This window comes from Anser brachyrhynchus, assembly GCF_964034855.1.
Source record: "Anser brachyrhynchus genome assembly, chromosome: 2".
Lineage (NCBI taxonomy): Eukaryota > Metazoa > Chordata > Aves > Anseriformes > Anatidae > Anser > Anser brachyrhynchus.
The window spans coordinates 37,457,041-37,472,559 of NC_137695.1; the positions used below are offsets into that span (position 1 = coordinate 37,457,041).

General features: G+C 40.7%; 1 protein-coding gene across 4 annotated transcripts in view; it reads left to right on the forward strand.

The window, feature by feature from the left end:
• WIPF3 (WAS/WASL interacting protein family member 3) overlaps positions 1-15,519 on the forward strand; it is a 37,569-nt gene that overhangs the window by 9,253 nt on the left and 12,797 nt on the right. For all 4 annotated transcript variants that reach the window (XM_080579684.1, XM_080579682.1, XM_080579685.1 and 1 more), the window contains one exon: positions 5,476-5,641. In XM_080579684.1, the coding sequence (XP_080435810.1) occupies positions 5,561-5,641 (81 nt within the window). In that variant the 5' untranslated portion in view covers positions 5,476-5,560. The remainder of the gene's footprint in view (positions 1-5,475; positions 5,642-15,519) is intronic.

Sequence of the window (15,519 nt, forward strand, 5' to 3'; positions counted from 1 at the left end):
CAGTGATTTCAGCTGTTCTTCAGTGATGGTTGACAGGAACAAGTGTGGGCACAATTAATCTCATTGTCTACTTTTCAGATGCTGAGAGTTGAACAGCTGCTTATTAATGCTGTTTCCCTTGTGTAATTTTGCAATTTTCTAGTTTCCTGTTGAAATATAAGGACTGTTAAAATAAAAGGTAGAATTCAGAACAGCATGATTAATGGAGATATCATGTAGGATTATATAAAAGCTCAGTAAAAGTTAAAAGTGAAGTTTGTGGTCCACTTCTATTCTTTCGTTTTTAATCTACAAGATAAGACCAATATTTCCCCAAAGCTGAATTACGAACTATTGCAAATCCAATAATAGTGAATCCGTTGTTTTGCAGTCATTTCTCCATCCCAGCGCTGTGGCAGCCATGCTTTAGAATCATAGAATCATGAAGGTTGGAAAAGACCTCCAAGATCATCTGGTCCAACCATCACCCTACTACCAATGTCACCCACTAACCCGTGTCCCTAAGCACCACGTCCAACCTCTCCTTGAACACCCCCAGGGACGGTGACTCCACCACCTCCCTGGGCAACCCGTCCCAATGCCTGACTGCTCTTTCTGAGAAGAAATGTCTCCTCATTTCCAACCTGAACCTCTTTGGGAAGCTTTTGGATCAGAGTTGTGTATGCCTGGCAGCTGGGCAGGGTGAGACCAGATCTATGTAAAAGCACAGGCAGCTATGCTGAGTTGTCCACAAGTGAATCTAACACAGGACTGAGAGAGCAGTTACTGAAGAAGGAAGATCTGCAAAGAAGAAAGATCTACACCTTGTTGTCTCCCATTTCAATGTGAAAGTCTGGATGAAGATTTTGGGACTTGAAAGCTTTGGTTCTTGAGTTGTGAGTTGAGGACTGCGCTGCTGTCCTTAAAGCCAGCTGTTATTCTAGCAAGCACTGTGAGTAGAAGCAGGGAACAGCCTGTGACACCTGAAATTACCAGCTTTAGTGCTAACGTTACCAAGAGGACAAAAAAGACCAAGTGTTTGTAGATCAGAGAAGAGTAATACCGTTGTTCAGTGACTGATGGGATGACTTGTGAGAAATAAAGCAGCTTAAAAACATAACTAGTCCCTGCAAGTGTACTTCTGAATTGTAATTCTAATATTTCACAAAACTATATTGAGGGGCAGGAGAAACGATTTTGCGCGCTACGAGGTAGAGTCACCTGCAGTGGAGTGCAAATGGGATCAAATTAAGAGAAGGAGAAATTAGGCTGCATCAGGCAATCTGAACTATGAGAGTTATCTGACTGTGAAAGAGCTCCCCAAGGGAAATAATACAAGCCACATTATTTGGGACACCTAAAATTAGACTTCAGAAAGCACTAAAAAAATCTACGACCCTGCTTTGGTAGGGAGGTGGACTAGAAAGGCATATTTGGGGATTTTCCTTTTTTTTTTTTTTGCAATAAATTTTGCAATTTGGGGGTCTGATTCTCTTCAGCGAAGTGGAAGTCAAGGGAAGATTTACATTAGTTTTGGCAGGAGAAAACTGAGGCTCATCACTCATGGCTTCTCCCCTCCACCTATTGCCAATATTTTAAACTCAAATACCTTTATCTTTTTATTTCTGTCCCTCAGGGATGGATCATACCCCACCCTTCCAATTATAAATAAGTATATTTAAAGTAGGCTTTCCCAACACTTGCAATTTGAGTAGCAATGTGGTAATAAGGAGGGGGACTCATTCATCCAAAATGTTTACCTTAATCTGTTGATTTTTAATATTTGTAAGAATTTTTTCAGCAGGGAAAGGAGGGTTTTACAAGTGCAAACTAATGCTATTGAAACAGAAACAGAAATAGAAGCAGCATGGAGTTGAGAGGAGAAAGGGCACGTGTGCCATAAGGACATTTTACAGCATTTCCCTCTTGTCGGACTCCTAACAGACTATAGAACTGATCATGCTACACTTTTTTTTTATTTATTATCTTTATCTTTAATTCAGAATTTACTTAGCTCATAATATGCAAATCTGTAACCCAGGCATGTTCTGAAGCTATTGTCTGAGGTTGCCAACCGTATTTTAACTAGCAACTTGATGGGGAGGAGAAGAGGCAAATGAAATACAGCCTTTAACCAGGGAATAGGGGCCTCCAAATGTGTTTTGATGCACGGAAAGTGTTGCAGTCTCCTACATAATTTTCATCAAAGACAAACTGCGTGTAAGTGAGATAGGTACAGGAATGCAGAAGAGGTTCAGTTATACAACAGTCCTACCTATTAAGATGTGGAGATCATGAGGTTGTGGCTGAACTTTAAGAGCCTGGGTTTTTTGGTGTAAATTTGTTCTGAGATGCCTCCATTTATCTACGTGTGGACTTTCTTTACTGACAGTACCTGCTTGTGTGAACGACAGCGTTCCTTCTTCCAAGTCCCATTTGAACAAACAGAACCCTTGCGTGTAAAAGGTTTTTTCATTGTGCAGGGATTAGATGTGTTCGCCTTCATAGTGTAATAGTACGGTGCAAAAAGAGTGTGAGTTTGTGTGCACACAAGGTCAGGGTATCAAGACTGAATTTGTGATGAGACAAAGGAAAGCACATATGCAGAATTTTCTGAAAGAAGGGATAGCTAGTTTGGAGAGGATTTGGAACAGCGTGGGAGGAAAGCTATAGGGCATCTCCATGTTGTTCAAGGGTCATGGCTTATAGCCCCCCAGAATACGTCCTGTGTCACTGGAAGAGAGGATTCAGGATAGGTGAATGGGGTACGTGGTGACTAGTAACACTTCCTGCACGCTGAATTTTGGGTGGTAGACGGCTGTACAGATTGGGGCTGGTACTGGGGCTGGTGAGACAGGCAGCCAGAAAACTCATCTGATTGTGTTTCACATTCTGACTTCTAAATACCAAGATCTGATTCCCATTTCCTTTCTCCCACTGCTGCTCGCCTCCAGTGTGCTTTGCCTCCTGCTGCCTTGCACATGGTCTGCCACAGGAGCGTGGGCTGTACTTTTTTTCTCATTTGACTAAGAGCATATTTCCCAATCTAAATCCTTAGCGAAGACTAAAGGCCTGTATTGCAGGGTGGAAAGATAATAACCCGCAACATATTATTAGCAGGGAAGACTCATTCTCCTTATGTCCATGTTTTTGAATGACTTAATTGAAGAAAAGAGATATCTTTTGATAATAGCTTTTTGCACAGGACAACAATGAGGGCGGAATAGTGGATGCTGGTGATGCTGGCTCTCTTGGAAAACTTCCTTAAGGCATTATTAAAGTGACTGTAACCACCTGTCTTACAGATCCAGAGTGCTTTGATATGTTAGTCCTTTGCATAGCATCCTCTGAGGGTGAAAGCAACTGTTGCAGAGGCTCTGCGTGTTTAATTAGTGATTGATCTCCCATAAGGGGTTTAATAAGATCTTGAATCTTGTAAAGATGCAAGGCTGCACATGCCTGTTAACATCATTGCCTCTCCTAATCTCGAGCTCTCTCATCTCAAGAAGGGCAGCTGGAAGGAATTCCGAGGAGGGCCACAGGAATGACCAGGGGTTGGGAAAACATTGCCTACCAATCAAGGTCTATAAAAATAGGGTATTTGGCATAGAGAAGAGATGACTCAAGGGGGTGGCATAAGCCTCTAAATACGTAACAGAGTGCTGCACGGAGAGGAGACAACCTGTTCTATGTATCTATTATTTTCTCTGTCCAGAGGGAGTAAGAGATTCATGTTCAGCTAACAGAAGGCTTTTCCAATGGTTGGGTTGCCTGGAGTAGGTGGTCTCGGTCATGCCATCTCCTTCACAGCGGGATCTGGAGAAGAGATTGGACAAGCACAGTCAGTAATGCCCCAGGTGCAGCTGACAGCTACCTTTCTGAAGCCCGTTCCCCTGTATTTGATGGGATTTGGCTGTGGCTGTTCAGTCCCTGGCCACGTGCATCCTTGTTTACACTTTTCCAGTCCTGTTCCTTCAGCCTGACTGATGTTCTACAACTTACACAACTGCGAGCCAATGCATTTCCAGCAAAGTCCAACCTGGCTGCCTGTTTTGTTTCCTCACTTCACACCGGCATTGTAAATTCTCCTTTGGATTGCTGCTGGAAGGAGTCCCCTTCCCCTACTGGCACATGGGGTGCTGCTCTCTGGCTCTCACCTGAAGCAAACTGAACCAGTGAGGTCATTCATTAAGCTCTCATGTCTTGCAAAGACATTGTGGAATATTCCATGCCCTTCTTAACGGAGGAAAAAAGAGTGCATGTGCTTGTGTGTGTGCTGGGGGGGAAAGAACTGGGGGAGAGGACAAAGACTAGGATCTTTGACCCGACAATTAGGATTTATTGTAATGCATGTGTTAGTATCTCAGCAATTCTTCAGGTACCATTTAAAAGTATTGCAAATGGTGCTTATTTTCTTCTAGTAATCATGTAACTTCCAGTGTTGTGGGGACAGTAGGAGTCTTGAATGATGTCTTTGCGGTGTTATAGCTTGAATAAGCCATTCAGGCATATTTAAATATGTCCAGGTACTTAAAGCTTCTGCAATTACCTTAACTCTAAAAATAATGCTAAAACAGGGTAAAATTGAATCTTTCCTGAAACAGTGCCATCCAGTTACAGTCACCTAGAAGCCAGTCAGGTGAATAGGTTGTAGGAAGAAATGTTTGGCTCAACATCCATGATGTTGCTTAACTACAGCTCATGGGAGCCTTGTATCAAAAGTGAAATGTGGTCAACCAAAATCTTAGTCCTTAACCCAAACTCTGCAAAGTATTAATGATTCAGTGTCAATACTGTTTTAGGTACATTTGCACAAGCTTTGCATACTGATAACCACAGCCCCCTATTTGTAAATTAGCACCTTCACCCTTCTGTTGGAAGATGTTTGTCCTTTTAGTCAGTGTGTTTCTAAAGAGTTGTGATAAGTTAACATTTTAAAGTGTCAGGAAACGCCATACAGTTGACTTCAGTACTTGGCTGTCTGATCCTTATATGCTGTCAATTAGTAATAGAACTATATTTAATGAAACTGTAGAATTATTTCTTTATCTGTTATTTAGTCATGTCTTCTTTTTTTTTTTTTTCCATTGTAAGGGTCACTGGACTAGCTTCAAAGTTCCTTGCTGTGTCTTTCGAGCAGCAAAACCCTGGTTTAAAGTCAACAGAGCTTTTGTCCCAGCAAGAGTGTCTACGTTTGGTTGACTGTGATTTGTTCTCTGCAGAATTGCATTTCAGGGCTATGGGCGAGATTAGGAGAAGGCACAGTAATTAAAGCTGGACAGGTTGGCATCTATGCATTTGGTATTCATGGCACTTGTCCAAATATGGGAGCTTGCTCTTTGGATGAGTGTTGTCATCAGATAACTATAATGAGGCTGTTCATACTGTAGTTTTGGAAGCGGTGCAGTGCAAAAGTCTTCAGTCTGCTGAGAGCTAGAAATTTGGCTGATCTTCAGCGTACAGTGCATAAACACGTTCTTTTTTTTTTTTTTTCAGTTTTCTTTCTCCTCCCTTCCTTCCCCTCAAGGACATAGACTTTGGCTATATTTTTCATAACTGCGTGAAGCTAGAAATCTAACGGATGCCTGTGCCGCCGCCGCCACCACCGCCTCCTCCACCGCCTCCACCGCCTTCTGGAGGGCCCCCTCCACCACCACCTCTGGTAAGATCGACTTTTTATCTCTATTAGCAATAGCTTAGGTATGGTAGCCAGCTCAGAGCTCCCAGAATTTTGGCGTGCATATTCATAGCAAATATCTGGGGTGGGTGCCCGTTTTGCTGGCTTTTGTTCTTTCGTGCATTGCAGCAGTGGTCTCCAAAGTGGAGTGCAGGAAAAAATATTAGAACTTCAGTGGTACATGTATGTAGTTTATAAATAAATAAACAAACGTATTGGGGGTGCGTGCTCAAAAATTTTTTACTGATAGGGGTGTGTGATCACAAAAAGTTTGGAGACCCCTGTGTTAAAGTGCATGTGGTGAGAATTTAGCATTTGTAAATACTTCTCCAGTCACAGGAAATTCATTTTTGTATTGGTAACTTGCAGGTGGTAAGTCTTAATTTCTTCATCCTCTTTCATATAGCTTCTGTTAAGACTCATGGTGTTCAGCTGTAGGTGTTTCTCTCTCTAGCACATGCCACCTTCCTGGGGATACAGCACAATATGCTTCTATACGTGTGCAGGAACAATTACTGCTTGTAACAGATCATTACTCTGTAAGCCATGAAGTAGAACATGCGCCCTGCCAGCATGTTTGCAATAAGGGGAGGATGTTCTGCGTGGTATTACATTTTCATACCTTCACAATTATTGTACCTATGATAAAACAAGTTTAAGTTGTTCCTTGTATACTGTAACCAGTTATTCATAGCCTGGTTCTGCACTGAAATTCCTAGACCATTTTTTAAATAGTGAAACCTGGTGTGTTTATGTTCAAGACATAAAATCTCTCCTTAATTTTCATTATTTTTCTGTCACTGCTGTAAATATTTCCAGGGTATGTTAGTCCCTGTAGCAAACAGCATTTCTTCATGATTTGAATATACTTCAAAATGTTTTTGTTCTGTTTTTTGTTTGTTTTTTTTTTGGGGGGGGTGGGGAGAGGGAGCAGGGGGGTTGTTGATTTATATATATTTTTTTAAGAACTTTATTTCTGCCTTTCATTCTCTGGTATCTCTACTGTTTTGTTCCCATGAAGGTCTGTTGACTTTGTTTAATAATGTTGTTACTTTATCTTCATCCAGGAGGAAGGGGTTTTTTTGCATGTTTCTCTTTGCTGCTTTGCATGCTGAACCATTTTGTAAAACTCTCCAGGAATTGTGGAGATGAAGAGGAGGAGGACTGAGACAGTACATTAAATCAGCAGTGCTTGATTCCTATTGTCATTCTGTTTTAATTTGGGGCACCATCAACAGTGTTTTCAGTTAGCAGCTCTTCTGAGTTGATACACAACCTATAGTTAGATACTGAAATAAGTGGGCTGAATTTTGTGAGCAACTTAATGCCCACAAACGCAATCAAAGTCAACAAAGCTGCAAGTGTTCTTATCCTAATAAATTTAGCTCAGTAAATATCTAGAGATGTTTTTAGATTCCTCTAACATATTCCAGATTGTAAATGACTTGGGAAAGCTGAGAGGACTCCTAAGAACCAGTATAAACAAGTTTGGGTTTTTTTTGTTCCCTTTCTTTGCTGATGACCAAAACCACTACTATGAAAGAGTTTTGATAATAGGAGGCTTATACTGTGTTTCCATATTTTATTTAGATCATTCTTTTGCTAAAATGATCTTCTGTGGGTAAGATGTACAGAATTTACAGTCAGTTTCATCTTAGTGATTGACACAAACCAAATGCATTGATAAATAATTTCTGATATTAAAGCCTTCCTTTTGATGAAAATGTTGACACTGAAAAGAGCACATGAGCCGCCAGTAAGAATTAGTATAATCGTGTGACAGAGCATTGTTTTTCTCTAACAGTGAAAGGATTTTTCCCTGTCAGAATCAGAGGGGGCCAACTTTGCAAGGATCTGTAGTCTGAGTTCAGCAAAAGCACAATACAAGAAAGGGTCAAATCTCTAGCTGGTGTTAAGTTGCAGAGTAAAACCTTCTAATTGGGGAATCCATGAAAATTTGCTACAGGCCCTATTTTCTTTTACTAGGAAGCTGTTTCCTAGAACTTGGCATCTGCCTTTTACAGCTGCTAAACTGCCCAGCTGTTGTTACAGCTGCTAAATCCAGAGTTGGAGGAAAAGAGGAATAAAAATTCTCATAGGCACGTAGCTTTAAGCAAACCTTCAAAACAAACAAGTTTTACTTGGGCAACACCTGGAAAGGTTCCAAAGTAAACAGCACTCTGATTTTTATTCTTTTATATTGATATAATTAAACCAGAGTAATACTTGCATGTTGGCAAATAAAAGTTAGGGTTTAACCGCTGTATTGATCCACAAGTTTTACTTGCTTGTTTTATGTTAAAGGAGAAATGTCCGGGTGTAGGCTGAGGCTTTAGAATCCTGTCGTTTTGCAAGATACCGTTTCATGGGTACTATACACTTGTCTTGCTTTTCTAATTGTATGGATAATAGCTGTACTTTCCTCTTTCTTTCAGCATTAACAGATTTTTAGCAGAAATAATCACTACATTACATTCTTCTTTCTGCAGATTTTCTTAGTGAATATAATGAGCCATGGTCCCAAATGATTTTGCAGCCCTTCATTGAAAACCTAAGTACTGTTGGCACTTGACTTTTTTATACTATTAACTCCCTTTTAAGGCAGAAGAAAAGTTAGGTCCTTTACTACAATTTTCAAAGCTTTGAGCTTGCAGATATTCTGAAGTATTTGTACTGAATTCTCACTTACAGAAGTTGTTGCAAGGCAATACTAAAGTGATTTGGAGATGGTATTTAAGTCATGCTAGGAGCCACCTGTGCCCAACAGCTGAAAAGCTACTGTCTGTCAGGGCATACTTAAATGAAAACCAAGTGGATCTTTTCAAGAGGGAATGCTAGGGTATTTGTAATAGCAGATGTGGGTGGCTGAGTCAAAATGTAAATACAGTTAATTTGATTAATTAAGCGTGTCTTCAAATGGCTGCCTTCTGGGGGTCGTAGATAAAGATGAGAGGGATGAATAGGTAGGATAAAACTATGCCCCAATGTATTTTCTGGCTCTGACTTGCGGAAGTCAAAGCTTTTCTCTTTCCCTTTTTCCTTCCTCTATTTCTTTTTACCCTTTTGCTTTTTAGTTGTATAAGACATTCTGGTTAGTTTAGGTTGTTACTATTTCCAAAAGTAGATACTGAGACTGATTTAAAAAAAAAAAAAAAATCTCAGGTAAGGCTCCCATGAGAGGATCAAGAGAAAATTTTGCTTTGATAAACCATGTTCGTTTCTTATGTGCAGTGCTGTGCTGCCTTTGTCTGTATGTATAAATTCCTGAAGTTATGTTCAGTCATCACTTATTAAAATGTTAATATTGAAGGAAGTGTGTAGCAGGCTTGATGGGGTTGAGTGCTGTTCAGAGATGTTTGTTTAATGATTCATATGTTTGTGGAGTTTAAGAAAATACTTCTGTTCTCTTTAGAATTGTTATTATCAAAACCTTAGCATAGAACTTAAACCCAAAAAACACAATGGATCAAATGATTAAACCCAGTAAAGTAGCACCAGGAGTTTATTTGCCCTAACGGCCTTCTAAAAACTAGGAGTGCAGAAGAAGGAAGGAATATGCTCACTTTAGTGAGAGAAATATGAAAGCTGAAATAATGCTGAACATTAACCTGGCATGTAGATTAATTTCAGTGATTACTGCATTCTCATTTATTTTATTTTTTTTAATAGAATTTCTGTTGTAGATGAACATGTCAGTTTACCAAGTTTGTTATTCTGACCATACTTTCTATTCTTGTAATAAAATCTCGGAAGAACAATTTTATATAGTATAACATCGATAAATGCATAATCTACACAGAGATAGGATTTCCAGTGATAAGGAAAATATCATCTTATAGTATTCCTTATGGGGATGCTTTTTTTTTCCTCCTTTATGCAGTTGTCAGAGTGCAAACCTTGTTGAGCTGTTTACTCCAACCTTCCCAAGAAATTCAGAGAACGACAGTGCTTGTCTGAAATTGTGTAGGAGTTGGTTTTGCTCCTGTAGCATTTAGTACTACTGTTCTTTGGAAAGAGAAAAACAACGTATGTAAAGCAGCTTGGTTGAAGATAATGATGATCTATGGGATTCTGATCTGGGCCTACCAAATATAATATAAAGAGAATGTGCATATATATCTGTATACATAAATGTCTGTGCATGTTTGCTAATTATTGATTGTAAAAATCAAGGTCACTTCCCATGAAAATGAAGCTTTCATTCAAACTCCTAGGTGTGCAAACAGAACTCTGAGAGCTTAGCAGAGTCATGCATAGTGCCATTTACAAAATATTTAGGAATGTGTTCATTAAAATTTTATGCGAGCCACGAGTAAGATGATACTTGCTACTTTGTCATGAAGTCCCTAGTTCAAGAGATATTAAATCATAATGTTTATTGCTGCTAGGTGAAAACATAGCAGAGCTAGAGAGAGTACAGGCTTGGTAATCTTGCTGATGACTAGCTATCATACAGATTGCACCAAGGGTTGCACAAGGTATAGCTGAAATTTTTGATGGTGCTTTGTTCCAGCCAAAATAAAGGAAACTGGTTTATAGTGTTTTAATAATGTCTCACATCTCACACCAATCTGCTCTCTTAAAGAATGAGGGGCAATTGTGTAGGGAAAAAAAGGGTGTCTGTGTATGATTTATTTTACTTTATTTTCAGATACTGGAAAATGTAGGATTGCATAGGTTATGCCATCTCTAAGTGTTGCCGCTGTAGCCTTCTGCACTTGTAAACAAATACAGAAAGGTTGAGTAGGGACTATGAAAGGCGGAGAAGACACAAAGAAAACAGAAGTTGTAGGCTGACATTGCTCCTTGTATTTCATCTGAACAGGTACAGGAGCATGCACTGTATATGTTCATGTGTGCTAATCTTCTTGAATACTTTGCTTGAGATCTCTTTGGTCACTACTTCTAACGTATTTAAGTGGTGAGTTCTGTTTTGCGTTTTGTTGTTTTTTTTCATAATGCCATATGTCATACATGTCTTCATGGAATGGAAAGCATTTATTTTTCTTCTTTTGGCTGTCCGTTTTTCACCTGTACGATTTGTGCATCACTTTCCTGCATTTAACGGCTAAAACTATGGAAATTGTGGTGTGTCACAGAGGTACCATAAGTAGCTCTAAATGATTAAGCCCAGGTACCAGAAGCTGTAGAGAGCTAATGGGTTAATTTACCATCCTTCTCACAAGGTATTATTGCCCTGAAAAATCACTAGTCCATCTGTGTTGTGTGCAAAGTCTACATACTAAATTCCATCTGTTGATTAATATTAGACTTGCAGCCTTTTAATTAAAACAGAACCCAGACTTATAGCAATACTTGTGTTGGACCTCTTTACATTGCTGGAATGTGACATTGCAAGAAATTTTAGTTTCTCAATATGGTCCCATCTTAGGCCAACCATCATTTTGCATTGATGCTAAAAGGCATTTCCGAATTATCGGTACCATCTACATAGGTAATTGGGTGGGATAAATAGCATAGCATTCTTAGAGCAGAGTAAGGTTAAATTGTGATTTGTGTGGCTTGCCACGTGTTGCTGAATATTTTGTTATTGCTACTCATAATAACCTTTGTCATTTTGGGGACACTGCTGTAGTAGATGGAGAGAATAAACAGGTAGTGTCACCAGTTCCCTCTGTAGTGTTTTCAGCCTTGTGCTCTTTGGTATCTTCATTGTAATGCCAGGACCTCAAGTTTTCTTGTTTATACGTGAATTTTCATTTTCCTTTTTAATGGATGCTGGGGAAAACTTGAGAACTTAAATCCCAAAAATTTAGAAATCAGAAAGTGAAATTCAAAATGATTTTTTGAAGCCAGTCCCAGGGTATTTTTGGTATTTGACTTGTGATCTTTCTGATATGCTGGGAAAACACTTCTATGGTAGTTTTCATCTTATAGTGCCTCCATTTTGGTGGCTTACATTACTGCATCACTTATTTTAGTGAAAGAACAGCCAGAATTTGTGTTTCAAGTGTGGGTGTCAGCAAGTTAAATACTCACATGAAAGCTAAGTGGCTCAGCAGGTATAAATCATCGCATTAATTCGGCTGCATTTTTGCATTCAGGCACCAAAATTAAGCAGCCCACCCGGGAAAACTTTAAGTACCCCCTTGTTAATGAGCCCACAGCTCTGTTTTAAGCAGGATCGATGTAACCTGTAAGTACACGAACTGCTGCATTGTCTGACTGAGCGGTGCCAACGGGAAGCGAGGAGGCCCTGTATGTGGTGAGGTGGTGATTGAAACGAACACTGGAATAGAGATGTTGGAGAGGGGGACTCCTGCTAAGCTATTTTTTAATCTTTTGTTGCCTGCCTTTGTGTCTGACAGTACGTTTGCATCTAGAGGTATGCTACAAGCAGGTAGTAGGCTGCCACTTAATCACCTCGTTATTTATGCCTGCTAATGCCAGGACTAGGCGGCGGCTGTGAGGCCAGGACCAGGCTTCTGACAGCTTCTGTACAGCACTTCTCTTGCTCGACTTTGAGGAACGAGGCCCGGTGTAGACACAGCCTATCTAAGTACACACATTGCTCGCTGACCTTTTCAACCCGGCAGCTTCGGGCCGCAGAACTCGGTGCGGCGAACGCTGAGATCACGGCTAATAGTTATTTAGCTGGGTGGAATCGTGAAACCCCGGTCCTGTCATTCTCTCGAAACAATGACTTAATTAGCTGCCAGGAAGCTATTTGGCAGGTCCCCTCATGCGGGCTCCCTCAGAAGAAATGCTGGCTGGATCGTGACCCCTCACGCTATGTGTGCTGGGAGCTCAGCTTGCTAGAAGTCCCTGAGATAGCCGTGTTCGCGCAGGTAGGCCGAGTGCCAAGAATTAATTAGTCTCATCCTGTGGAGCACAAGTAAAAGAAGCAGCTCTGCTCTTGAGATTGACTCTACAGGTGGAGTCTTGTACTGCGGGGAGGTTTCCCATAAGTGAAAGGCTTCAAATCAGAGGTTGGGACCCAGCTGTGAGTAGATGAACCACAACTCACACATACTAGATCTTGCAAGCTTCTTCGTGAGCTAACACTTCAGAAAACTTAAAATACAAGAAGTGATATGCTATGTTGTCGAGACCTGTTGGATTTTTTTCCTCAAAGTGGAAAAGGGCTTTGTTTTGATTATTTAACATTTGACAGTGCATGAATAAAACCACACCTGATGCACACTTAAAGCAAATGCCAGAAGAATGACGATGTTTATCTCTGTGGCTTCTTGGAAACTGGGTTTATTTTATTATTTTTGTAAGCTCCTGAGTTTTGTTGCAATTGCATTTCCCAGCATGTTCCCTGGGGAGACGTCAGCTGCCAGTTTGAGAAGGCTCTGTAAAAGCAGTGCTCTTGCCTGCTGGGCAAACTGCTTCTGCTACAAATTCAACATCGTGAATTCTTGGCATAATTCGAATCTGGTAATAGTGGATTGATCTCGAGGGAAACAAGTTCATCTGGTGTTTCGGGTTGGGCTACCGAAATCTAGGTGATTTATAATCCTGTGCTATGTCAAAGAAGACATGCTGGCTCACAATGACATTTCTGGGCATTTTCAGTTTTCCATCTTGTTCCTGTGGGATGCTTTATTAAATATTCGGTGGTCAGCAGCTTGTGGTTGAGGGGAAGGAAGCTGCAGAGTAAGTGGCTCACAAGCAGGTCCCCCTTATTCTTGTTCTGATCTTTTTCATCACTGCTGTTCCCAGGAGGGTGTCTCAGCAGGGTGTTGCACCTTACCATAAGGTGGCCCCTTGCTCTGGGTCTCTGCCCTTGGAGGCTGTTGTGAGCACCTGCCCTGCGCCTGGCTGCCCTTCAGGCGAGCAGGAGCTTTATATCTGGACGGGGACCCCGACATCTCGTCTCCCTCCACGCTCTCCTCCTTGGAGAGCCTTGCTGTGCCATATGGGCAGTGAGAACACTGATCATCATTCCTCAGAGTGATTAACCAACCCCAAACAGGCTGTTTTCCTCCCGATGTTCTTGTCCATCCCTGACATTATGTACAGACAGTGTTCCACAGATAGTTTTACCTGTATTGTTGCCTTTCCTGAGCAGTCCATGTTGTGTATGCCTGTCATTGTGAATATAGGAATAATATTTGTGCATTTGAGGGCTGGCCCAGGAGAGCCTGTTTTCATTAATATGTGTCTTGTGATCAACCATCCCCTACCCTAAAGCTTTCTGTTCGTCTTTCTGCATCTTGCTGTGATGCCTGTCCCTTCCCTTACAACGCAAAACAGAGGTATTGTGTGCTGCACTGAGGAAGATTTCCTTGCCTCAGCCAGTATCTGGGCAGGTTTTACTGAGAACAGTGTAGAAAATAATAGGAAGAATTTGATAAGGGCTGTCCTCAAACTCTTTGTTTACTAAAATATACGCAGTGATTTCCTTCTGCCAGTGTCTGTGTTTGATCTCTGCATCAAATCCTGTTTTGTCTAGGGAAAAATGGGGCATGGGAGAGAGAAAGGAGGATTGACACCAGATTCACAGAAAGAAATGAAATTGTTGGTAAATTAGAGCTCTATCTTTCTGCTCATAATAAAATACTACATGTCAAGCTGATTTATTTTTAAATTTGTTGTTATACATATCACCAAATAGATATTGGTAGGGATAGGGTAAATATATTTTGACTCTTTTTAAATCTAGTTCAGGCAAATAAATACACTTTCTACAGCTCTATTTAACGTATTTCTTATAAAAAGTGACCAGGAAAGGGAATCTACTGATACAATTCATTGCATGTTAGGAGTATGGATGCTAAATTTTACAAGTTTTCTGAAATAAGAGAGAATGCAGCATCTTTGGATGAAATCGTGCTTTATTTTATCTTACTTATGGCTCCTACCTATTATAGAGACAGAGTATGGGATCCTTTTTTCCCATCAGATGATGGGTTTATTCTGAAACAAAGGTCCATGACTGCCTGGTTACTGGATTGTCCAGAAGGCTGGAGGTATGTTTTTGCTTCAACTGTCCTGTTTATGAAGATCTACACTACCCTGAATTATTTTGCAAATTCAAAAACAGAATGTATTTAAACATCAGAGTAAATATAACCCATTTATGGGACAACTTATGCATCCATTATGACCTGATCTACCTGCTCAGAGTCCAGAGGAATTCCCCTTTTCTGTGTGCAGGGGTGCTCTTTAACATCTGAAAGGTAATAATTAGCATATCCCTATAATTAAGACTACTATGAACTTTTTCAAATGCCTGGTGCCTTCTGTGTTTACATCGTTTTACTATCTGAGCACGTATACCTCTTAAATATTTGAAGTATCATAGGAGCCCACAGGGTAGGTCAATGCTCCCATCTGTCTTGCAAGATGTAAAGTGACTTTCCTAAGGTGATGCAAGTACCACACGCAGCAGGAATGCACCTAGAAATGGGTTTCACTGCCACAGATTTCAGTCTATTTTCTTTGGGGGGGAATCACCATCAGAGAATTCAAAACTGGAAGAAGCTACTACAAAACACCAACTACCTCCCTGCTGCTATTAAATGTGTTAAATGCCACCAGGTAGCTCTATGCTGGGCCCAATGGCTGGTGCTTCACAAAAAGCAATCTGCCAGACAGGGTCCAGCCTTAATCTGCGAAGCAAGAGATCAATAATCTGCGGCTGTCCTCAGTTGTCTGCTTCAAGGAACAGTCACTCTTGCTATTTCCACACTTTCCTGCTTTCTGATCGTAGTTTGCAGGTGTTTGATGTAAATTCACCAAATGCCAGTCTCTGCTGGATTAGCAGGTCCATAGTAGGACCATTATTTCCCTCTAAAGGTTTGTGCATTCTGCAGGTAGATCACCCCATGGGCTTCTTTGGGGCTGACCGACCAGGCTGAGCTCCTAAAATCTATTTTCTCCAGCTTTTTGAA